The sequence below is a fragment of the Rhinolophus sinicus genome, chromosome 16, assembly GCF_057876585.1.
Source record: "Rhinolophus sinicus isolate RSI-liver-muscle chromosome 16, RSI-T2T, whole genome shotgun sequence".
Taxonomy (NCBI): Eukaryota; Metazoa; Chordata; class Mammalia; order Chiroptera; family Rhinolophidae; genus Rhinolophus; species Rhinolophus sinicus.
The window spans coordinates 165,222,472-165,248,217 of record NC_142516.1 but is presented as its reverse complement, the minus strand read 5'-3'; the positions used below and the strand labels follow the sequence as shown (position 1 = coordinate 165,248,217).

Sequence of the window (25,746 nt, the reverse complement as noted above, 5' to 3'; positions counted from 1 at the left end):
CTGTACAAATGGCCCCCAAATACCTTTTTTGCCCCCCCCATCCTCAAATACCCATCTTATCCTTTGGATATAGAAATCTACCCTTCCACTGGAAGCTAGCTTTGGAGTCCACTGATATAAAATAAAGATCGCCTGAAATGGTACCCTGGTGCACACGTGAGCCAATACTGAAACTACCTCTGGGTTTCCCCAATCTGAACCACAGTTGTTGGGAAGCCCACTATACCAGCATTTGGCTTAAGAGTACAATCCAAATGTCCCCAAGTCCTCATCTTTCCAAGTTCCTCTTCCTTACACCATCAAGTAAGTCAATCACATCCCTTTCCTTTGAGTCTTCTTTAACTGAGTAGGATAACCAGAGAGGACCTCCATTCCCCCAGGCTGCTGCTGGTCCCTTCTCCCTCTCATTGGCACCCTGAGCTTCTCTCTCCAGCACTCCACCCACAAACACCTACCCGTGCCTTCATTCCCCAAAGCATGGCTGACACCAGGTTGTTGTACATAACAAACTTGCCTGAGGATGACGTAAGAGAATGACTAGGTTGTGAAGGAAAACTTTGAATTAGATATTTGATCTCACTGCTCCCTAAATTTGTCTGCCTGTGTCCCTCCACATGGGTTACCCTGCTGACCTCCTCCCCCACCATTGTGTGTGGTTCTGGCTTACTCGTATAACCAGGGTATCACCCCCCCTAATTCATGGGGGTTCCCACTAACTCAGCCCTGGGCCTGTATCCAGCATCTAGACACTCTTTCTCCATAGGGTCCAACCAAGAGAAGCAAAACGACTTAACCTCTTCTCCCAGAGATATCACCTGCCCACAGCAAAGACAGCCTTTTGAATTTTAATGCAGAGCAGTTTAGTTCCTTTGTCCCAAATTCTCCCTTCTGAATAGGATTGGAGGAGAACTCAAGGTTCATGGAGATTTCCTCCAAAATTGAAATGCAACCTTTCCTAAGGATGTTCTGCCACTACTTCTGGAACAAGAGGCTCAGCTATTACATAACCTGGTTTTCGTACCCACGATAAGCACAAAGCAATTGGCCAGGACTGCACAGCCCAAAGGAAATGGCAATTTTCTAGAGGAGCAGAGCTAGGCCCAGACAAGACAAGCCACCGTGCCTGATCACAAGCGAAGAGGCCCGAACAAGCTGTGTTGAAGCAGTTGGACCGACAGTAGGCGGCGAGAGAGGCAGGCAGCATATCTCAGGAGCCACGCAGAGGACCAGGAACCAGAGATTTGCATATATGGAAAATGAAATTCAGGAACAAAAAAGGGAACAAGCTGGGAAGAAGTGTGACTGACTCCAACGCCCTGCTAGGTTGTTCCTCTCAGGCTGCCAGCCACTGCTGGTTGGCACATTTGTCCCCGAACAGTGGTGACCAGCACGGATGAAGTAGAAGAGGAAACTGAAAGTGTGCCTTAAATACTGGACATGTCACAAATTGGCAGTGACAAAATAGTCACGGGGATGTAAAGTACAGCATAGGGAATGCAGTCAATAATATTGTAATAACTATGTATGGAGCCAGGTGGGTACTAGAGTTATCAGGGGGATTACTTCATAAGTTATATAAATGTCTAACCACTATGCTGCACACCTGAAACTAATGGAATATTGAACATCAACTGTAATTGAAAAAAAGAATTTAAGTAAATTTAAAAAATACTGTACATGTCATCTTTTACTTAACCAATCCACTATTTGTGTACATTTTATTGTTTCCAGTCTTTAATCTTATAAGGAAGGCTACAAATTTCATTTTTTGTTTTTTTGCTAAATTTTTCCATGCATCCTGTTTATTTCCTTAGGCTGAATTTTGAGCAGTGTAGTACCTAGATAAAAGCGAGTGAATACTTCTCTAATTTTGGCATATGGTATCTAGGTACAAGATGCAATCCTAGTTTTGTTGTCAATAAACTTTTCTGATGCCTGTGAGAAGTCATTTGATTATCACTACTGTACGTCTCAGACATATTTAATTTTTCATCTACTGGTGAGTTAACTACATCACAGAGGAAGTTGAAGTCTAGTTGAGAGGTGTTGAAATGGTGGAAATTTTAGGGTTAGAACAGAGTGAAAGAGACTGGTTTGGAGAGGAATGAGGCTATAAAGGCTGGCACACAGGAAACGAATCACTCCTCGGATTCACGCCTGAGATAAACCTCCTCTTTAGACCATGAAGCTCAAGGTATTCTTATTTTTTATGTGGCTTATTTAAATTGGTTTTCTAGCTTACTTTTCTTTTCTCAATTTCCTCAGTTGCCTTCTCTTTTTAAGAGCTATCTGCTTTACTTCAAAAATGGCATTTTACCATTTCTCAAAGCCCCTAGACTATCTAATTCACTGCATCTGTTTTTTTTTTTTAAATCAATATTTTACAAATAATAGATATTATGTGTTTTGTATGAAATTAGGAAGAAAATGAATCATTATAAGTTCAGTGAATGTTAACACCCTAGTTTTGTATATATCAATTATGGCATTGCCAGAGTGTATTTCTAACTGTCTGTTTACTGTCCATAGTCCCCTGGAGAAGATAAGCTTTTTGTGGCAGGAACCATAGCATCTTGGTTTGGTATTCTAGAGGGCTTAGCACAGTGCCAGACACATAGCAAGAACTCATGAAATATTTATTAAACGACTGCATACTTTGCCTTAATGTATACATCAATCGTGGTATTTTACTAAAGAGAGATGTAAATGCCAGGAGAAAGTCAAGACCAAAATAATATTTTAGGACTAGATGCGCCTAAGTCTACAGATAGCTGAGCCGCTGCATGTTTATGTCCTCATGCTTCCTTCCTCAGGGCCCAGAAAGAGGCCGTTTGTTCTTTGGCACATGGGATGGGGTGCGGGACTTGTCAGCAGACCTCCATACTTTGCCCACACTTTTTATAAAAGCCCTACTTTCATTAAGTCACTGAGACCGTTGGATCGTGTGGTTGGATGTCATGGTCACCTGCCAGGCTCCATGCTGGCGCCCTGCCAACACAGGCTCCCCAGGCCTATGCATCACCCCACATTAGATCTAACAATGAAGAGAGGAACAGCCAAACGCCAAATCCCCTCACCTGCGGGAATTGTAGGGGTGGGAAGAGAGGTGGAAAAGAGGCATTTTTACTTAGAACAAGGAATCCAACTAGCACTGGAAACTAAGTTTTACTTGGCAATCATCAAACCAGTTTTCTTTCATCCTTCCTTCCCTTTGCCCCTAAATATGTTTAGCCAGTTTTCTAGCAGCATGAAAAGCAAAGTTATTGTTATTCTCCATTTTAATCTGAAACTTACATGCCAGCGCCCTTTTTCTCTCCAAGAGATCTTTTCTCTGGCTTTCTACCACTCCGTATACATTCACCTCTCTACCAAGGCTTCAGAGGCATACACAGTAGCCCATTCTTTTGAAAATGGCAGGGTTTTCCTAACTTGATATTGTGGAGACTGAAAATATGGGACTAGTCAGCAGCCAAGTTGAAGGACTTTCAGCTGGGTACTGGTTCCATCTTTGTATCTCTGCCTGGGCACGAGCTTAGCATCCGAGCGCCCCAGAAATGCCAGATCCTCTAATCCAGGGGTGTCCAAACTGTGGCCCATGATCCATTGTTAATTGGCCCACAGCAAATTCCAAAAATATATTTAGTTTACTTAAATACACCAGGTGAGGCAATACGTACTTCACCTCGAGTGAGTGGCCCGGCTGTTTGTGTATTTTACCGCATGTGGCCCTTGGTGAAAAACGCTGAAAAAAGTTTGGACACCCCTGCTCTAATCCAATGGATATTCTCTTGTAAGACATGTTAAAAGCCAAATAGCTCTCTATGCATTGAAGAATATGACACTTAAAGGAAATGCACAGTACGCTGCTGCTTATGAAACACAAATCATCCAATAGGTGTTGATTGTCTGGTTTGTGGGTTAGAAGCAGGTTGGTCTTCTCCACTAGGATGACCACACACACTTCCCATTCACCAAGTTCACAATGAATCCATCACGGTTGCCCAAAAGTCTGCTCCTCGTCCTGTGTTCCCTCCGTTGGCAAATGGCACTGCCGTTTCCCCATCCAGAGCCTGGGCTACTGCAGCAGTCTCTTACCTGCCCTTGTCTGCCCAGCTCACATTCCTTCTCTGCACGATTACCTACAGAGATGTTCGCAAAACACAGTTCTGACCATATCCCTGCCTTCTTAAGACAGCACTATGGCTCCCCACTGACGTCGTAGTCTCTAGTGTGTGTAACTTTCGCCATTCAGTCCTAGCCTGAGAATCCACTCCCCCTCTCTCCTCTGTACCCTGCAGGCAGCTCTGCTCCGAGTTTGCTGAACTCACTGCATTCCTCACACCTGCAAGCCCTGGCCCACGCTGCTACCTCTGGCTTTCACGCCCCTTCCCATGCCCGACACGTTTCACCCTAAATTTTCATAACCAGCTCATGTATCAACACCTCCAGGTATTCTCCACCAACGGAAAGAGCAGGTCTCAGTTGTACTTTTAAATTTTCTAGTAGCCACATTGTAAAAAGGAAAAACTCATGAACTTAATTTTAATAATGTATTTGTTTAAACAATATATCCTAAATATTATCATTTCAGTATGCAGTTAATATTTTATAACTATGAAAAAGATGCTTTTTTTCCTACTGGTCTTCAAACTCCAGTGCTTATTTTCCCCTTATGATATGTCTCCATTTGGATGAGCTGAATTACAAATGCCCAAGAGCACACATGGAGAGTAGCTGCCACATTGGACATGACAGCACGAGAGCACTTGAGAATCACCTGGACACCTTAACGAAAACACAGAACCCTGTACTATGCTTCCCGAGTTTCTAATGCTGGGGAGTCTAATGCTGGAGGCCTGGAGTGGGGACAGAAATGTTCATTTTCAACAAGAACCCTGGAGTATTTCTGATGTGCGTGTTCATCAGGCCACATTTTAGGAAACATTTTTAAAGGTCAGCATAATACCTGGTACATACTTAATAATGGCAGTTACCGACTGTCTAAATACCTGCTTTATGGGGGAGATGACCCTCCCCTCCTCCCCCGCTGACTCTGTGCTTCCCTCCACTGTCGCCCCCACCACACTCTGTGGTCATCATCTGCTTGCTAGTCTGTGTCCTCAACTTGGCTGAGGACAGGGACTGGCCATGGTGCATTTCCACATCCCTTTTTCTCATACACAGTACGTGCTCTGTAGATATTATTTTTTAGAAATTGAACATGATCAACAGGGTTCCCTCCAGTGGAGTAAACTACAAAAGTGTTTTGGGTTCTCATGTATAAAGGAAGTATGCAAATACAAAGTGACTGTAGCACTGTTTAACACTCTTCCCTCCCAAGTCTGTCACAGAAAGCTTCGCCCAAGTGATTCACGGCTTGAACGTGGGACACCTGACAGATCGTGTTATTCAGAGGAGCAAGAGGATGATTCTGGATACTCTGGGCGTTGGGTTCCTGGGAACCAGCACAGAAGTGTTTCACAAAGCCAGCGAATATAGTAAAGTAAGAAGCTCAATGTCTACTTTAGCGATAAAACCAAGTGTGCACACATACTTGCTCGTGAGTGTGCCCAGAGCTGGGTATGTGTTCTCCTGCTCTTCGTCTTAGAGATCGTACTGGGTGCATACATTGTTGTATGTAGTCTTATGCTTTCCTACGCTCTATTATCTGAGCTTTAATAGTCATCCATATCCCTTACTAAGTCACCGTCTAGTAGTGTCTCACAGTTCATCACTATTATGACTGAAAGTACCTTTTACCTGAGTCTTAGAAGTGATAGCACCTACCCCGGATGATTTGGAGAAAAGGCTGGGCCAGCACTCTGAGCAGAGGGTGGGTGTGTAGGTCGGAGATGCAGCATCCAAAGGAGGTGTTGGGTAGGTGGTTAGTCCACCTTCCCCAGTACTTACACAGATGGAGTAAATGAGAGTAGGTTCAGACTCCACGCCACAGAGCAGTTGTGGATCATGGTCTGGGGCCGAGCAACAGCATGTCTCTTCACTTCCATGGTGAAAGTTGTATGTTCTTCTACAAGGAAGAGAGCACCCAATGAGTAAGGCAGGCTTCGATCTAGCACAGAGGGTTCCAGTAAGGACTATTAATGTAACCCCTCCAAAGATGAAGAATGGCTCCTGAAATGGTGACTTGGCAGGCTGTGCTCACACTCGCTATCACTGACTGACGTTCTTCTTGTTCCAGATCTACAGCTCCAACACGACGAGTACCGTGTGGGGCCGGCCAGACTTCAGGCTCCCACCGACATATGCTGCTTTTGCTAACGGTGTGGCTGTAAGGAGCTTTCCATGTCTTTTCAACTGTTATACAATCGTAATAATTTTCAGAGCCAGGATATCTCAGAAATCGCCCAATTTCCACATTTGACGGATGACATCTTTGAAATTCAGAGAGATGAAGTGGCCTGCCCTCTCTCCTATGTAGTAATGTCAGTTTTCAGGTTTTAATAGTGAATTGATGCTTTCTAAACAAATTGTGAAGCAGAGGAAATAAGAGAAGGATTTCGATAAAAAACACCCCTAAGGTATCTCAACTCTAAACTCTGCTTACAGCAAAAAACATAAAACCCAATATCCAGACACAATTCCTTCTCAATTCCTTTTGTTGTGGCCAGCACCACTTTCTATCCAGTAACCAGGCTTTCATTCATTCATTCAACAGATATTTATTCAGAAAGATACAATGGCTACATTTGGTGTCTATATTTGCAGAACCCAAATTCATCATTTCTTGTCCGACAGACACTTTTTATGCTTTTTTGTGTGTGTCAAGGGCCATCTACAAGATATAATCTGGACATGAATGTGTTGGGATTTAAGGTATTTTTATGGTTCTGGGTGACAGTAGCTCAGAATATTGAAAGTCAAACCCAATAGTGCATCCAGGATTAAATGTCCAGTAAGCAGTGAGACATGCGCCAGCCATATTGAATAGACATAAAATTCTATTTTTAAATGAACTGCTATTCATATATTCAACTACTATTTCATATAAGGAAAAAGCAAATGGCTGGGATAAAGAGGAATAAAACCTTATGATAGAAAATAATGATTTAAAAATATATCTTAGTATATAATCTGGGTTCAAGAGCTCTTGCAACTTCCCCATAAGTTTGAAATTATTTCATAATAAAAAGGTACAAAAACATACATAGGGTGCCAAAAAATGTATACACATTTTAAGAAAAGAAAACTGTATTAAAATTGTAATCCTCAATATTACCAATAACAAAAGATGAATACAAGTCACGTTTGACTTCTGCAATTACAAGTGGTTCATCAATGTCCAGACACTTCTGATTATGGCAAACTACTGCTTGAGCAACGCTGACTACCTCTTACACTGTGTATACATTTTTTTGGCAACCCCAGTATGGCCTGATGTGGAACAAATGACACTAGAGTTTTTTGTGTTTTTTTAAGATATTATTGGGGAAGGGGAACAGGACTTTATTGGGGAACAGTGTGTACTTCCAGGACTTTTTTCCAAGTCAAGTTGTTGTCCTTTCAGTCTTAGTTGTGGAGGGCGCAGCTCAGCTCCAGGTCCAGTTGCCGTTTCTAGTTGCAGGGGGCACAGCCCACCATCCCTTGCGGGAGTCAAACCGGCAATCTTGTGGTTGAGAGGATGCGCTCCAACCAACTGAGCCATCTGGGAGGCAGCTCAGCTCAATGTGCCATGTTCAATCTTAGTTGCAGGGGGCGCTGCTCACCATCCCTTGAGGGACCTGAGGAATCGAACTGGCAACCTTGTGGTTGAGAGCTCACTGGCCCATGTGGGAATCGAACCAGCAGCCTTCAGAGTTAGGAGCATGGAGCTCTAACCACCTGAACCACCGGGCCGGCCCAACATTAGAGTTTTAATAGGAGTTGTTTGAAGGGTGGGGGAGGAAAATGGGAGAGAAGAAGGAGCAGCCACCTAATCCCACAGCTTTGTTGATAAGGGGGATATTGATCTTTTGGGCCGTGGAAGAGATCTCTGGCCACCTGGGGAAGACCCACGCTCCTTGGGGCTCATTAGCTGCTCCCCAAGGTGCCGCCTGATCTGGGCAGGGGACAGTATGTCCAGTGCCTAGCCATGTGATTAAGAATCACAGCCAGTTCATAGGTTTTATTTTCAGGGAATCAGGTCTGAAAATCTCACATCAAACCAGGTTATTACTAAACTAAACCCTTACTGGTCCAAAAGCCATTGCATTAAGGGAAGTACATTTTGGGTTTTGGTTGTTTATATGTGTCTGTTTACATAGATTCACTCAATGGATTTTGATGACACATGGCACCCTGCCACCCACCCTTCTGGAGCTGTCCTTCCTGTCCTGATGGCATTATCAGAAGCCCTGCCTCCAAGTCCAAAGTTTTCTGGCCTTGACTTCCTGCTGGCTTTCAATGTTGGAATTGAAGTGCAAGGCCGATTAATGCATTTCTCCAAGGAAGCCAATGACATACCAAAAAGGTATGGAAAAATCTGCCCCATGGAGAGACCGTCATATTCCCCTTCGTCTGTCAGTTGTTATCTCTGTAGAGCTTCCTGATATAAAGGTTGCTCAGTTGAAGATGTTAATATTAGTGCTAGCAGGTAAGTCAAGTCACCGGTCACATATCAAACCGTATGTCCATATACAAATGTGAGACTTCAGAAGTGCTAATGAAAATATCTCCTTTGGGATTAGAGAGCCAATCAAGTGACCAGGACCACAAAATAAACGGGGACCTCTCAGTCTGGGGTGACTGAAGTCATTCTGGCATCCGTGGGTACTCTGAATATTCCTGATCCCACCCAAGTGGAATCTACTTTGATATTTGTTAGGGTCCTTCAGACTAATGAGAACATTCAGAATATCCTAAACCTGGCTGTTTAACCTATAGAACAAAAATGGTCAAATGTTGGCCATGTTATATGGTTTAATCTAATCTTTATTTTTGCCACTTGGTATAGCCTGCTAGGAGAGGAGTATATTGGAATATTGAGTGAACTTTCACAGTTTCTACAAGGCCCTCAATTTTTATAGTTACCTACATCGGCTTTCAGCAATCAATAACTTTTACCTTTTTCCAATAATTGTAAGAGCACCATTTATACAGAATTTACTGTGTTTCAGGCACTGATGTAAGCATGTGAATTCATTCAAAACTCACAAAACCATATGAGGTAGATACTATTATTATGGCCGTTTTATGTAAGTGAAAACAGGTGCAGAGAAGTTAAATACCTTTGTGAAGATCACACAGCTAATAGTGGAAGAGCTAAGATTTGAACCCAGGCCGTGTGGCTCCATTAGCTAAGCTCCTGAGCGCTACACTCTACTGTCTCCTGTTGGCTGAGGTGTGTAAACCTCTAACTCTTTGCTCTCATTGTTTTTCAGATTCCATCCCCCCTCAGTGGTAGGAACTTTAGGTAGCGCTGCTGCTGCATCCAAGATTTTAGGGCTCAGCATGACAAAGTGCCAAGAGGCCCTGGCTATCGCTGTTTCTCACGCGGGAGCGCCCTTGGCAAATGCTGCCACTCAGACCAAGCCTCTCCATATCGGCAATGCTGCCAGGCATGGGATGGAAGCTGTTTTTCTGGCAATGTTGGGTCTCCAAGGAAACAAGCAGGTCTTGGACATACAGGCAGGCTTTGGGGCCTTCTATGCCAACTATTCCCCCAAAGTCCCTCCAAGCCTAGATTCCTACACATGGCTGCTGGAACAGCAGGATGTGGCTTTTAAGCGATTCCCCGCACATCTGGCCACCCACTGGGTGGAAGATGCAGCCGCGTCAGTGAGAAAGCACCTTGTAACAGACAGAGCCCTGCTTCCTGTGGACCACATTGACAGAATTGTACTCAGAATTCCAGATGTCCAGTATGTCAACAGGCCCTTCCCTGGCACGGAGCACGAAGCCCGTCACTCCTTCCAATATGTGGCCTGTGCCACGCTGCTCGATGGTGGCATCATTGTCCCTTCATTCCACAAATGCCAGGTCAACAGGCCTCAGGTAAGAGAGTTGCTCAGTAAGGTGGAGCTGCAGCATCCTCAGGATAACCTGCCAAGCTTCAACACACTCTACTGTGAGATAAGTGTCACCCTCAAGGATGGTGTCACCTTCACCGAGCGCTCCAATACCTTCTACGGTCACTGGAGGAAGCCACTGAGCCAGAAGGACCTACAGGAGAAGTTCAGAGCCAATGCCTCCAGGATGCTGTCCCATGACACAGTAGAAAGATTCATAGAGATAGTAGAAAACCTGGAAGACCTAGAGGACTGTTCTTTGTTAACCACACTTCTGAAAGGACCCTCTCCACCAGAGATGGTTTCAAAATCCATCTAGCAATTAACAGTTTCATCATACAATCTCTCTTGAGGCTCACCAACATCTTAATGACTATATTTTGGGAAATTCAATGTTTTGCTTTATAGAACCAAGGTCTGCCCTTGGCCTGCCCAGGAATAAATGCAGCTTGGTGGAGAGAATCCACACACAGAACTGGATGTACATGGAAGGAGTTTTGCTCCGTAACTTTACAAGACTGTTCCAATTACCTATAGCAAGATAATGTACGCTGTCTGACAATTAAGTTTGCAAACTCATCCTAGAAAAAGTGCTACATACCTCATTACTAAATATCACTACAGTCACCTTCTAAGTACTCCCCTTGGGAAGCTATGCACTGATGCCAGTGCCTAGTCCACCTTTCAAAGCAATTTGGGAACTCTTTTTCTGGAATGGCCATCAGAGCTGTCGTCGTATTACCCTTCATGTCCTGAATGTCTTCAAAATGTCTTCCCTTCAATATTTCCTTTATCTTCGGGTAAAGAAAGAAGTCATTGGGGGCCAGACCGGGTGAGTAGGGAGGGTGTTCCAATACAGTTATTTGTTTACTGGCTGAAAACTCCCTCACAGACAGTGCCATGTGAGCTGGTGCATTGTCGTGATGCAAGAGCCATGAATTGTTGGAGAAAAGTTCAGGTTGTCTAACTTTTTCATGCAGCCTTTTTAGCACTTCCAAATAGTAAACTTGGTGAACTCTTTGTCCAGTTGGTACAAATTCATAATGAACAATCCCTCTGATATCAGAAAAGGTTAGCAACATGGTTGCAATAAGTTTGCGAACTTAATTGTCAGAACTTGTATATGCAAGAAACACAGAGAAATTGATTTTACAAGCATCCGTATGGCTGAAAATCAAGTCACCTGTGATCTTCTTATAATGTGAATCTTTTCAGAGGAGTTTTATGAACTGTAGGAACTTCAAGGAATGAAAGAAATTAGAACCTGCACATGTATCTGCTGACAGTGGAGACGGGCTCTCATCTGTTGTGCCACCAACAGATTTTTCAGACCACGGGTTATTAGAAGCTCCCCACAGTGGAGGGGATGCTACTGGGTTTAAATATAAGGGCTTATTGAGTTCAAATCCTGCCTCTGCCACTTACTAGATGTGACCCTGGGCATGTTACTGGCTATCCTTCTGCCTCAGTTTCTCTCTTTATAAAGCAGAAATAAAAAGCAGTCTAAAAAATAAAGCACTTTGACTCCAGAAGTCATGGTCTTAACCACTACAATGTCACCTTTCATTACAAAAAAATTTTTTGAGAACTAGATCATGGATACAGTCTGAGATGTAATAAAGAATGACAGCAAAAAGTATATATACCTGTAATTAAATAAATATTGACTATATAAAATAAAAATGTCTTATGTGGTTAAAAATTGTAACATTAGCTATACATGTGTGTATATATATATATATATATATATATATATATATATATGTATATGCATATGTGTATATATATGTATATGCATATGTATATATATGTATATGCATATGTATATACACACACACACACACACACACACACACATATATGGAGTTATAGTTAACGCTTGCTAAATTTCTTTTATGTTGTTCAAGATAAGGCAAAGCTATTAACTCTAGACTCTTATTTTAAGCATGCATTCTGACATTTCTAGGGTAATCATTATGAAAAAGAAGGCGTATAGCGGGAGAAATATGGAATTAGGAAACAAGTATCCATAGGAAGGTAAGGGGGGGAGAATATATAGAAAAGGCAGAACAGATATAAAATGATAGAAAAAAATCTAAATATTAATATATCTATAATTACAAAAAGAGTAAATGGACTAAATATTCAGTTAAAGAAGACAAAGACTATGAACTCACTTTTTAAAATGTTTCATAGCTTTATTATCATCTACTCTATATACCATTAATTCATCTATTTTAAATGTACAGTTCAATGAGTTTTAGTAAATTTGTAGATTGGTGTAAACATCACTAAAATCCAGTTTTGGAATACTTCTATCACTCCAAAAAAATTATTCATGACTGCTTGCAATCAACCCCACCTCCAGCCCTCAGCAAGCAATGATCTGCTTTCTATGTCTATTGTTTTGTCTTTTCCAGACACTTGATATAAAAATAGAATCATACAACACGTAGTCTTCTGTGTCTGGCTCTTTCACTTAGCATCATAATTTAAAGATTTTCTACATATGTATCAGTACTTTATTCCTTTTAATTGCTGAATAGTACTCCATTGCATGGATATACCACTTTTGTTTATCTATTCATTAGTTAATAAACAGTTGGCTTATTAACAGTGTGGGGCTATTATGAATACTGCCTCTATGAACATCCACATACATGTCTGTCTATGGGCATAGCTTTCCATTTCTCCTGGGTGGATACCTAGGAGTGGGAAAGCTGGATCATTTGGTAAGTACAAGTTAAAGCTTACAAAAAAAAACTGTTTTTCAAAGTAGCTTTATCAAGTCATATTTCCACCAGAATGTCTGAGGGTTCCAGTTTCTCCTTATCCTCACCAACGCCGGGAATTTTCAATCTTTTTTATTTTAGCTTAATGAGTGTGTAATGGTGTCTCATTGTGGTTTTAATTGGCTTTTCCATAATGACTAATTCTTGCCTATTTTGGCAATTATTTTAATTAGGTTGTCTTACTGTTGGATTGTTAGAATTCTTTATATAGTTCTCACAAGTTCTTTATAAGATAAATGTTTTGCACATATTTTTCCCAGTCTGTGACTTGTCTTTTCATGTTTCTAAGGGTCTCTTTTGAAGAGCAAAAGTTTTAAATTTTGATCAAATCCATTTTACCATTAAAAAAAATATATATTGTTCCTGCTTTGGGTGTAATCAGAAGGCAATTTTAAAAGAAAAAATCCAGTTATATACTTTTTAACCAATGACAAGGTTCAGGCAGTAATAAAGAACAAGAAGCATGTATTTGCAAAAGGATTGCAGTCCAGAGACAGATGCAGGTAGTAACCATACTATGCTCTGGGAAGAACAAAGAAAGGCAGGGTTTATAAAGGCAAAAACCACAACATGTAACTCTTTCACACAAATGAAGGATTCCTGGCTAGGTTAACAGGGATTGGTTAGTCCAATATGCAAATGAGGGAGTTGAGAATTACAGTAAGAAGTCCATACGTGGCCACGCAGTTGTTCCAGGTTGTTTATGGCTCCAGGATGTGTTCAGCTGAGTTGAACAACTTAATAGCAGTTCTGGGAACTGAGGTATAAGATGTGCAGAGGCTGCATGGGCCCAGTTCCTTAACAGCCTCCTGACTCTATGTTAAGTGACTCTCTTAGCAATGTCATTCCATTTTATTTTCTCCATTATCACAACACATAAGGATGCAGAAAAGTTGAAAGTAGCAAGATGGAGAAAATATGGATAGAATATTAACAAAAGAAAGCTGGAATAAATAAAAGTTAACATTAGACAAAAAAAGAATTCAAGCAAAAAACATTACTAGAAATAAAATAATAATGATAAAAATTCAAATCACTGGGTAACTAAAATAATTCTAAACGTACATGCATCTAAATAATATTGAACAGCAAGGAGAAACAGATAAATCCAACACCATACTGAGAAAATTTTAACATTTCTCTGTTAGTAATTGATATTTCAAGGAAACCCAAAATAGACTAAGATTTAAACACAATTAACATGTTTTATCTAATGCACATAGAGAGAATTCTGCACTGAACAGCTAGAGAATTCATAATCTTTGAAAAACATCTCACAGAATTTGTACAAAAATGGACCATAAAACAAGTCTCAGCCAACTTTTCCAAGAACTGGATCACTGAGGTCATTTTCTCTAATCACAATGCAATTAAATTAAATCAATCTGAAAAAGGTAATCAGAAAAGCCTAAAGTGTTTGGAAACAAACATTCCTCTAAATAACTCTTAGATCACAGAAGAAATTATAATGTAAATTATAAAACACTTAGAACTAACCAATAACAAAAATACCACATATCAAAATTTGTAGGATGTAGCAAAAGCAGTACTTAGGAATGCGCAGAATTTTCTATTGCTGGCTCTGTATTACTTGGATCATGTTATTCCATAAGATATATCATGTTAACTCTGATGAATTTATTTGAACACTGCTAATCGAAGATAGAGGAGGTAGCTTCTACTGTGATCTTGGGATAAAATTTCATTATTATCCTGTCTTGATACATTTCAAAATTTTCTAGAGGCAAGATCTGAGGGCCACTAATAATATCCTCAGATAACCGCTGTTAAAAGCAAGACAATAGACTCAAAATGGAGTCATTTATGCTAAGCCCCATATAACCAAACCCAGACTTAATGACGGTTTCGGCTGCCCAGAAATGGAATCTACGCCAGTCAGTCAGGAATCGCCTGATCAGCACACTGGTTAGGCCATCTGCCTGCTAGACCCCTGCCATCCCCTAAAGGAAAGTCAGCTTTGCAATAACAACCAACCCAACCTTTTGCCTAGCATAACTTCCTTGTTCCTGCTCCCTTCTGCCTGTAAGAGTCCTTCATTTTGCACAGTTCCTAGGAGCTCCTTTTTATCTGCTAATTGGATGTTGCCCAATTTGAATCCATTTTTGCTCAAACTCCTAAAAAAATTAATATGCCTCGACTTATCTTTTAACACCGCCCAATGGATGTGTCAGACCAACAGCTGTGGTTGGGAAAGACAGCCTTTCCTTAGGGACATAACAGCACTCAAAGTGACCTTGATATTGGTTAATGCCCACTGAAAGCAGGAGAAAACATGAGGGAATAGGGGTCTGTACGGAGAGCTTAAGTGTCCTCTTCATGGGTAGCCCTGCACAATATTCACCCTTACAGCACCATATACAAAAAAAAAAAAAAAAAAAAAACGAAAAAGTAGACGAGGAAAAGAGAGTTTGGCTCCCCACATTCCTTTCTAGTTGATTCCTTTCTATGAGGGTTGAAAGCTAGGGCATTTTTGAGCCACAGTGCTAGCAGAGACCTTTTGATGGAAGGGGAAACTTAAAGCTGAGCCTGTTGTTTCTTCCCTCCACGAGCCTGAAAAACAAGAACTGTTTGTGAGCTCTCTTACCCTGAGAAAGCCCAAGATGGGGCTTAGACAGCTCTGATCTGCTGTCTAGATATTGAGGCAAATGCTTGCTCTTACCCTTCCATTCCCTTGGAGACAGCAACAAAGGATGATGCTCAGCCCAATTTCAGTGTGATGCGCCCTGTGGGTAGGCAAGGGAGTACTCCACACGGATCCAGCCAGACCACCAGGGAGAACACCCACCCGGGATAGAGACCCCAGCTCCCTGAGAGAGGTTCATTCCAGCTCCCTCTGTGTCTCTACACCCTCAGCACATATCCTGGGCCCTGAGTCCAACTGCCTCAGTCACCAGACACACCTTTGCCAGCTCTGAGGAGCCCTCGTGCAGACTATTGTTTATGTTTTGGAGACTCCCAGGACCAGGCACACATTTGGGTATTCGTGGCTCAGGTTTATTGTAGTTAAAGCATACATGACGGAACCAACAAGACAAAGACAGCAAAGTCTGGACAAATCCACACATAGGCCTCCGAAGCCCTCTCCCTCCAGTGAGGAGACACACGAATGCTCCTTTCTCCAGCACAACAAAATTCAGTACAGTGTGCACAATGTTTCTGCCCTGGGAAGAGACTCAGCACCCAAGGTTTTTATTAGTGGCTGGTCATGTAGGCACCCTCTGGCCGGCAACAATCATACCTCCAAACTCAAAGAAGGAAAGCAGGCGTCCAGCATAATTCACATGGTTTGCACAGTGTAGGCAAACTGACCTGCTTTTGTAAGTTAGGGAGTGGGTCCAGCATCAAGATCCCAGACGCCAGCCAAGGACCAACCTTATAAACAGGTCCTAATAAGGACAGCAGGCTCTGACTAACTAGGTTATCTCTTTTCGGCTCAACTTTTCCCATCCTGCAATGCCTTCCTTTCCTGTTTGTGTGGCTTTGTAAGGTAGAAAAATGATACAGAGAAGTTGGGCTTTGCCTCCACCTTAGGAATTGTCCCTGCTCGGCAGCAGTAAGCTCTGTAAGCTACGTGTCTTATCACGGTATTAACTAAAACTGATCCTGGTAGGCCTAGGGATGTCAGAGACCAAAAAGCTGGAATGAGTTTCACCCAGGCATTTAAATGATAATATGTGAGTTTTAAAGGGAATTGTTATATATTAATTTTATAACAACTTTACTTGGAAGTCTTTATCTAAAACTGATATCACAGTCGGATAAGTCCGACTTACGATATGTGGGACCACGTTAAGGTCTGTGATCACTTATGTGGGGAAACTTTGGGATCACTGAGTAAATGCTGGGCATCCATTCAATTCAACCAAAGTGTATTGAGGGCTTAACATGTGCCACAGGCCATCCTGGGTGCAGGTGACAGAGCAGTGAACAAAATAGGCAACAACCCTTTAAAATCGTGAGTTTACAATCTAGTGTGAGTAGAGAGATAAGCAAGACAAGTAAGCAGGACGGGAACGTGCCCTGCACCTATCTGGTCAGTTGTGCTTCTGTCATTCTTCCCCTGGTGGGAATGTGAGCTCTGGAGGCTGAACTGGGAATCCAAAGCAGGCAAACATTCCTTAACTTCCAGTTCTTCCTGGGCTATAATATAACCTGTGACAACAAAAGATTTGTGGCTCTATAGAAACGTAGCTTCCTTGTCAATTCTGGAAGGACTCCCCTGAACAGAGCAAAGCTATAGCGAACCGAAGGTAGGGGACCAAGTCACTGCTTTTCCTTCCAGCAGAGGTGTGCATGTGTGTGCAGGTACGTGCTTGTATGTGCTCTCCTCCCACCAATATGAATCTACTATGTTTCCCCAAAAATAAGACCTAGCGGGCCATCAGCTTTAATGCAACTTTTAAAGCAAAAATTAATATATGTAAGATCAGGTCTTATTTTACTATAAGACCAGGTATAACATAACATAACATAACATAACATAACATAACATAACATAACATAACACAATAAATATAATATAATATCGGGTCTTATATTAACTTTTGCTCCAAAAGACGCATTAGAGCTGATGGTCTGGCTAGATCTTATTTTCGGGGAAACACGGTATCAGCAACACGGAAGTTTTTTTATCACTCATTAGTGAAATTGCTCCACTCTTCCTCCCTTCTCCTTCCCTACATTAAAAAAATAGCATAGGAATAGTTCACAGAAAGTGGTAATTCAAAAGACATCCAAAGCAAATGAGTGTTGCAGAAGTAGCTATTCTACTCTGGCTTCTGCTAAACTCTGGGTGCCCAGGAGTTGATGGCATTACAGCACATCAAAATAATTTATGGCACATAATAACAAAAAAGGTGTCATGGGGGCGGCCGGGTGGCTCAGTCAGTTAGAGCACGAGCTCTTAACAACAGGGTTGCCAGTTCGATCCCCACATGGGCCAGGCCAGTGAGCTACGCCCTCCACAACTAGATTGAAGACAACGAGCAGCCAGAAGCTGAGCTTCCAGAGGGGCAGCTGGATGGCTCAGTTGGTTGGAGCACGAGCTCTTAACAACAAGGTTGCTGGTCCAATTCCCACATGGGCTGGGGGGCTGTGCCCCTGCAACTAAAGATTGAAAACAGAGACTGAACTTGGAGCTGAGCTGCGCCCTCCACAGCTAGATTGAAAGACAACGACTTAGAGCTGATGGGCCCTGGAAAAACACACTGTTCCCCAATATTCCCCAATAAAAAATTTAAAAAAGAGAAAAACAAAAAAAGGTGTCATGGCTTTACTGGAATCAAAGAACAGAATAAATACCTTCACAGAAATAATGAAGATTAGTCTCATCATCTAGTTCAGTACGGCAGAAATGAACATCAGATATCATCGTTCTCACTTAAAAAAGTCTTCCTGCTTTTTGTTGCTGTTATTATTAAAAACAAGTCAACCCACCCCAATTACAGTTGGTGCCCACATAGGAGCCAACCTGGAAGGAAGTTCAGGAAAAAGCCTTTGGAACATCCCAGCGCCCATCTGTTTGAAAATGGCATGAGAGGGTTGCTTCTGACTTCAAAAAATAAAAATGACAACGTGCTTGTCTAGAAACCATGTGTGTCTGAATAATTCAATGATGGTCCTTTCATCCTTGAGTCACGATCAGGTTGAAAGTACCTATCATCAAGTGATCGAGGATGCAGTTCAATTGGTCGGAGCTAAAATATTTTTACTTGAACAACGTCTTCTAAATAGTACAACTAATGTACCATTTTTCAAATACATTCTAAACCGTCCCCCACCACTTTTCCTACTGCATCAAACATTTCACACAGAGGGGCCATACCATGAAAGTGCATGTCTGCCCCATGTGTTGGTGGCATCCTGGCAGAATTCACTCACATCCTTGCAGCTGTGTTTGTGTCTAGGCTTTTTTTATGTCAGTTGCTTGGTCTGCATCAGCAAACCTATCAGAACAGAAGATCTAACCGAGTGGGAGACAGCATTTCGTAGGCACCTGACAGCATGACTGTAAAGACAGTTACAATTATCAGCTCCCTCTGGCCTCTCAAACACTGCAATATGCAGGATGAAAGCTCACAGGCACCGTGCCCTACGAAATCTGTTCCAATGTGAGGCTTCATCTAAATATCCAGTTAGCAAGAGAAATGAAAGTGGTATGTACTAGGATCAATAAGAAGTAATTAAAGCAAGCACAATTTGATCCATACAGCTGAATGATATGCAAGAGAATTGCTATATTGATATTTTTTTATTACAGAGTAAGTCAGTGTATTTTGAAAGAATACACATTCTCTATGATTCAAAGCCATCTGGTCTTATGACTTTAAACCATAGTCCGTTAGCATTCCCACCCCCATCCGAATGCCAATCATCAAATACCACAGCCCCATAAGGAAAGACAATTTGTTAAGCTATCAGGAAAGCGGCTACATTTACATTCATCTGGAGGAAGGAGAAAGGAAAACACTGTAAAACCTGCTTACCTGACAGTAAGCTTTTCATCCTTTTCTTCCCCTCCCATCCACATTTTATGCTGACCCACTGTGACTTCACAAGCAGGAAGGTTTTAGCTGCCAGCACAGGGGAAATGTAGTACCAGCTGATGGGCTTGTTAGCACAGTGAGAAGCTTGACAGTCCTTTACAGAATGGTTGACAGTGCAGTTCTGGGCCACCCCAAGATTACCTGCAGAGACAGGGGACCCTGGAATTATTTGAAGCAGCTGACAAGAAGAACCTATAAACAATTAATTAATAAGCAAAGACTTGAGGCATATAAAAGCAATAACACATGATTAAAATGGAAAAATGGCATTTCTTTTAAGTCTTCTGGAGTTGATTAATTCATTAACCTTGTTTTAAAAATTTAGCATAGCAACACATACGAGATACCTCAAGGCAGGCCCAGCTACGCCCAGTCAACCAACAGAACCAGGAAAGATAATAGATTGTGGTTTAAAACACTAAATTTTGGTGGTATTTGTTGCATAGCAATAGATATTTGAACTCCTTTATATGTAAAATAGCAGTAAGCAACCTATTTAAACATGTGTTAGTATCTACAAGTAACACGCTCCTGATCTAAAACAATGATTCCCGATTCTCCTTGTGGAACATCTCCAAATTGCCCCCAAAATTTTCAAGAATATTGTGAACATTTAAAATAATCTTAAAATACAACTGATTTTATTGTTTAGTTTGGAAACGATAAATATATTACACATAGCTCTTTATGAAGGGAATTTAAAAAAAGGAAAATTAAAAATATCTAAGACAATAATACTTGTAAATCAATCTTTTACTTTGAAAAGTAGTCACCTATCTATGAATGATTCCTATACTGAAAAGGTCCAGAAACGGGCAACCCTGCACTGTGATTTCTAGAGCCTTAAGGCCTCAAACTGTGGGCTGCATGCCTCATGCCGCCTGTCAACCTGGGAGCTGAAATCAGAATCTGCCTTGTAACGAGACGTCCAGGTGATGCATACGCCCATTAAAGTTAGAGCCATGCTGGTATAGATCAGTGGACCCCAAACTAGTCTGAGTACGAGAATCCTCTAGGAATCTTAAAAGTTCCAAACTCCAGACCATACAGACACAGGCACTGATGGTTTTGAAGCCCACCTGGTGATTCCAGGTGCAGCCAGGTCTGGGACCCACTGGACACTCTAGGTAGATGTCGTGCGGGGCGACCTGTGGGGTCTCCAGTCATGCTTCCCACATAAGAACGCAGGATGTGGCTAGGACAAAAAGGAACACCCACAGAGCCATAGATAGGGGAGTCATACCACTATAGTCTCACTGGTGGTACTATAGTCTCACTAGAGGCTGAAGCCACACGACCTGCAACCTGCTGTCCGCTTCTCTGCCTGCCAAACAACCGACTGACCAACCAACGCAGCTGCGGCAGTTATATCAGTGGCTAATTGGCTAACTGGTTACAGCTGATGGCCAACTAGCCACAGCTGACGGCCATTTACTACCAGAGCCAGCACCTTTCCACGTGAGGCCAAGAGCCTGGAAACTGCTCTCTGGGACTCTGTCCCCACAGTAGAGCACTGGTTCTCAAACTTGGCTGCATAGTAAGATCACCTGGGGAGCATCAAAACAAATTAATGTTTGTTTCCACCCCCAGAGAGTGTGATGTTACCGGTCTCAAGTGTTACTCAAGCATTGGGAATTTTTAAAACTCTCCAAGCATGTGCAGCAAAGTTTGAAAACTGCAGACCTAGAGTCTGGCCCAGAGGGTTCAAAAGGGTAGCTGAGCCTGCACTAACCTTTCGAGAAGAGGGTTTTGAAGTCAGTGAGCATTAATTAAAATGAACAGTTGGCCTCACAGCTTTCAGCTAACTCACCGGGTATAATGACAGCATCAAGCTCCCTGAAGTTCAGGTCTGCCAAATTGTGTATGTCCCCATGGACTCTCCTGGCACTTTCCTCCAGCACATTTCTCTTCTCTTCTGTTGGGCTCCCTTTCAAGTGCATCTGCTTGGTATTAGGAGCAAATTATCTTCACCTTCAAAAATAGAAATAAAAACAAATGATGTCATTGCCTACATGAAAATGATCAAGCAAATCAATCTCAGAGCTAAAACCAGAAAGGAAAGTCAAAAAACCACTAAGTAATTCTGTAGGTCTTCAGGGCCAACACCAACAGCAAATATGAAAGCTGAATCTCAAGGAAGAAATTGCAGGGGACTTACAGAAAGAAAAAATAAAAAGTAGAGCTATAAATTATCTTCCAGGAAGAAAGCAGAACAAAGAGGTTGGTTTCCAAATACGTGTGTGTGTGTGTGTGTGTGTGTGTGTGTTCCTATATATGTATGTATCTATTTATATGCTTTTTAAAGAGAGGATCTGCTTTATAGATAGGGCTCAAAAATAAGGGAGAATTGATTAAATCTACTCTTGAAACCTCTCCAAAGCAGTTCATTGTCAACCCTTGGTGCATGTTAGCCTGGATTGTTTGAGGCCCAAACAGAGCAGTTATATAGGAATCTCTGGGAGTGAAGCACGAGCCTGGGCATTGGTGTGTCTTAAAATCTCCCCAAGTGATTCTATCATTTGTCAGGGTTGGCAACCACTGATCTAAAGCAAGTGGGAGACAAAACTCACAACCTCAGGGCTCTGAGTTAAAATCCCAGCAGCTTTAATATCAGAACCCAAAGCAGACTAGTTAGAAGCTCTCACCTGACCCACTTCCGCACATCCAGCCCCACCGAGCTCTGGGGGAACACCCCAAGTTTGCCATCAGAAACACTTGGAAGAGGAGGGCATCATTCCAGTTCCCCTGCTGCTAACCCTTGGATCCTGCAGGGGCATTGATCTGGGGAGACTTGAGGATTTGGAGGCAAGGAAGGGAGCTGGTAGGCACCTGTATACTGGGGGGGCTGTGGGTCATAGCTTTCTTACGGCCTTCTTTTCCACCCCCAATCTCACAGGTCCACTTCACCTGGAAGTGAAATGGCTGAGTCAAATGTTCCTTGACTCTCTGAGAGTGTCATTAGGCTAGAAAGCCTACAATCCTGACACTTAACCTCCTATCACTAAACTCTGTATTTGATTAAAACATACATTAATATTCTCAACATTCTCTCTTCGCAATTTTTTGGTTTTACGTAATTAATATCTCCTATTTGTGATACATGTGAGAGATTGTAGGCATACACATATACCATTAATAGTGAACAAACAGATCATTCTGAAGGGTGAGAAAGACAAATGTAAAGAAACATAAGACTGGATTTTAAACCAATAGTTCTGGAAACAGATTGTCCTGGAGTTGCTTCATAGAATTAATGGGATCCACCTGCACAAAGTGGACGTGAAGGTGAAACACACTTTCGACACTCACATGTCCCTTGGAACCTTTAACAAAGTGCTGCATTGTCATCAAGGGTAAACAAGTTTCTCTACCTCTAAGGGACTTCATGTCAAGCACAGCAACCTGGGTTCATTAAACAACAACCTAGAGCAGGTGGAACATTACCCTTCACCTACAGGAACTACTTATTGAACAAATGAATGAGTAATTGCCACCTTCATTTTAATACCCCTCAAGTTAAACAGGTGCCAGGTTTAAATATTTCCGAGTTTTAGAGACAAGAGATGGGCTTTTAAGTTCCAACTCTTTAAATCACATATCAGTTCTCGGCACAACCAGCCCTCTATCCCACAGTGCCTTTCAAAAGTCACCTCATTAACATAAAGAAAGACACCTTTAACGCTCCTGTTACTTAGGAAACTTCGTGGGTTTTAAGAGCTCTGTGCCAGAAACAGGACCGAGACTAAACATATTTATCATAAACTACAATACCACAAATGGGCAGTTTCAGTTTGGGATGATGAAAATGTTCTGGAAATGGAGAGGGGTATGGTTGCACAATACTGTGAATGTACTCAAGGCCACTGAATCGCACACTTAAAATTGGTTAAGATGGTAAAATTTGTTACGTGTATTTTGCTACCAAAAAACAAAAAACAAAACAAAAAAAACCAACCCTGAACCAAAACCATGCTATTGACCAAGGGGCAGCAGCCTGGGGGTGTGTCTGAGGCTGCTGCACGTGAAGGGTGGGCCGCCTCTGGCCTCAGCCCTGCTTTCAGCTTGGATGGCAGACCCCCCATTTTTGTCTAAAGCGCAGTTCTGTAGCTGATAACCAAGCGGATGGGATGGAGGGATGAGCGTTGGATACAGTTTAAAATTATAGAAAGAAGTAAACCCTAGGAAAGGAAAAAAAATTACTGGGAAGTGTCTGTCCCCGGAATTCCACAGGCTACAGAAGAGGGCGTACCCTCCCATCCCTCCTCCCCCGCGGAAAGGCCCCAGGCTGTTTTGACCTAACCTCGCGGCCTCAAATGCACCGGCATGCAGAAATTTCGAGCACTTGGCTGCCACTGAAGACGCCCCACCGCCAGGATGAGGCCACCCGCGGCTGAGCCTTGCAGCAGGATCCGGTGGCCGCGAGCTGCACCCGCGCGCCCCCTGGCGGCGCATAAGGCTCTAGCGCACAGCCCGGCGGGCAGCCCCACGGAGGGGCTGTTGGCCAGGGACACAGCCGGGTGGGACACACCACGCGCCGGCTGAAATTAGGGATCCCAGACCTAAGGAGGCCGCAGCTGTTCTGTCCTTTCTGTTGGGAAGGAAGAGAGATCCTGCCAGGGCGCCATAAACCAGATTTGATTAACCAGCAATTTCCATCTGAAAATAATCTTTAAATAAAAGAACAAAGGGAAAAAATGGATTATACTCTTAACTGGACTACAGTAACTTCCATGCAACTTATTTCAAAAGAGAATATCAATATTTATATACAATAATTTTTAAATTGAAAAAAACACAGTCTTAATTGTGTTCAGATTTTTAAACTACTCGGCCCCAAAGCTGGAAATCGAAGTGGTGTTTTGACAGAAAACTGAGTGAGAGATGCCATTGCACTCTTTTATCTGCATCAGAGCTGAAGGACAAATAATTCTTAGGACACTTAAAATGGAGAGAGGCTAAGGTCCAGATACAACATGGGCTGTAACTCAGGGCAGTGAAATGAGGCAGTCTCAGCTAATATGCAATTGCTCCTCATGATAGTTTGCATTTCAAAATATATCAAATTTTCAGAATGTCCAAATCTCCACATAAGCCTAGTTTTCTTATATGATCACAGGAAAGAAATAGCAAAGAATGTGGTTACATTGTTTAGCTAGGACGCACCCTAACTTTCTTCTGTACAACTCCATATATTGACCAGATATTGAAAGAAATTTAGGCTTTTATTATGAAAGGGTGTGAAATCAGCAATCTTCATTAATTGCATCTCTACTTGACCTACTGGATCTTTAAATTATTAGCCCCGTCTTCCTCCAACAAAAACTCACTAAGCCCTTCTTCTTATGTGCCAGGTGCTAAATAAAACACTGCCTCAACTTTCAACAAGAAATCAATCCTTTTTAGCCTGGAGGTGGGATGCTTATGACGAATAAGCCATGGATAGAAGATTGCAAACCCATGAGGACGATTCTAGCTGTTGACCCAGAAGCATATTTATTTACATGGCTGTCAGTGATGCCCACAGTTATAAGGAGGAAGTAAACAGGATATCAACACCAGGCAGGAGAAAGATCAGCTGCTTGTGAATACACACCTGTATCCACCCACATCTTTGAATAGGAAAAAGAGTGGGAAGGGAAGGGGGAGGGGAGGGGAGGGGAGGGGAGGGGGAGGATGAGTAGGAGCCCAGTAATAGTGAACTTGAGAAACAAGACAACCAAATGCTTAGGAGCAGGTTCTGGGTGTGACTGCTGGGATCTACCTTGTACGATATTGGGAAAGTTACTCAACATCTCTGTACCTCTATTTCCTCAATCTGAAAGTAGAAATAACACCCTTTCCATAGGGGTGTGGGGAGGATTAAATATTGCAAATGTCAGCTGTGTCAAAATCTAGTGTAGTTCCTCTTACTGAATGGTAGGTACTGCTTCATGTTGCTTGAATGCATGAAGAAAAGTTTTCATCCTGAAGCTGCTTTTCTTGAGAATATTAATAAACTGTTCACCGCAGAAATAAAACATATATTTAATAAATATGTACAAGATTGTAAAGACTTAAGAGATTTAATGTAACACGTAAAAGAGTGAAATCTACAATTACTTGATTTAGGATTAGGGTGAGGTGTTAACCAATATAGTTCCATAGTTGGTTGTTTGTTTCACAGTATTACATATTAAGTAAATAACCCCTGTAATTCCTTCAAGTGAATATTATAATTTTTAACTTTATTAAATTCACACTTGTTCTTTTAAATTATCTTTGACCTAAAATAAATTAAGCTGTAGGTAAGTGAAACTGCCAATAAAAATCTGAACATAGGACCTATATATGTATATAGTTGATGTATTGTTTAAGCCAGTTAAGCATCTGTAAAACAGGTAACTG

General features: G+C 42.0%; 2 protein-coding genes across 2 annotated transcripts; one reads left to right on the top strand and one right to left on the bottom strand.

The window, feature by feature from the left end:
- The first annotated feature begins 2,056 nt into the window (after positions 1–2,056).
- Positions 2,057–11,647, top strand: ACOD1 (aconitate decarboxylase 1). Its single transcript, XM_019738127.3, has 5 exons — positions 2,057–2,194; positions 5,342–5,503; positions 6,200–6,289; positions 8,262–8,467; positions 9,378–11,647. The coding sequence occupies exons 1-5, from the start codon at positions 2,183–2,185 to the stop codon at positions 10,321–10,323; spliced, it is 1,416 nt and encodes a 471-aa protein (XP_019593686.3). The 5' UTR covers positions 2,057–2,182; the 3' UTR covers positions 10,324–11,647.
- Positions 5,562–23,777, bottom strand: LOC141571005 (uncharacterized). Its single transcript, XM_074329399.2, has 4 exons — positions 23,663–23,777; positions 21,173–21,333; positions 19,303–19,503; positions 5,562–6,028 (listed from the first exon to the last, which is right to left on the bottom strand). Exons 2-4 carry the CDS (start codon positions 21,300–21,302, stop codon positions 5,907–5,909), a joined length of 453 nt encoding a protein of 150 aa, XP_074185500.2. The 5' UTR covers positions 21,303–21,333; positions 23,663–23,777; the 3' UTR covers positions 5,562–5,906.
- Between the last annotated feature and the right edge of the window lie 1,969 nt (positions 23,778–25,746).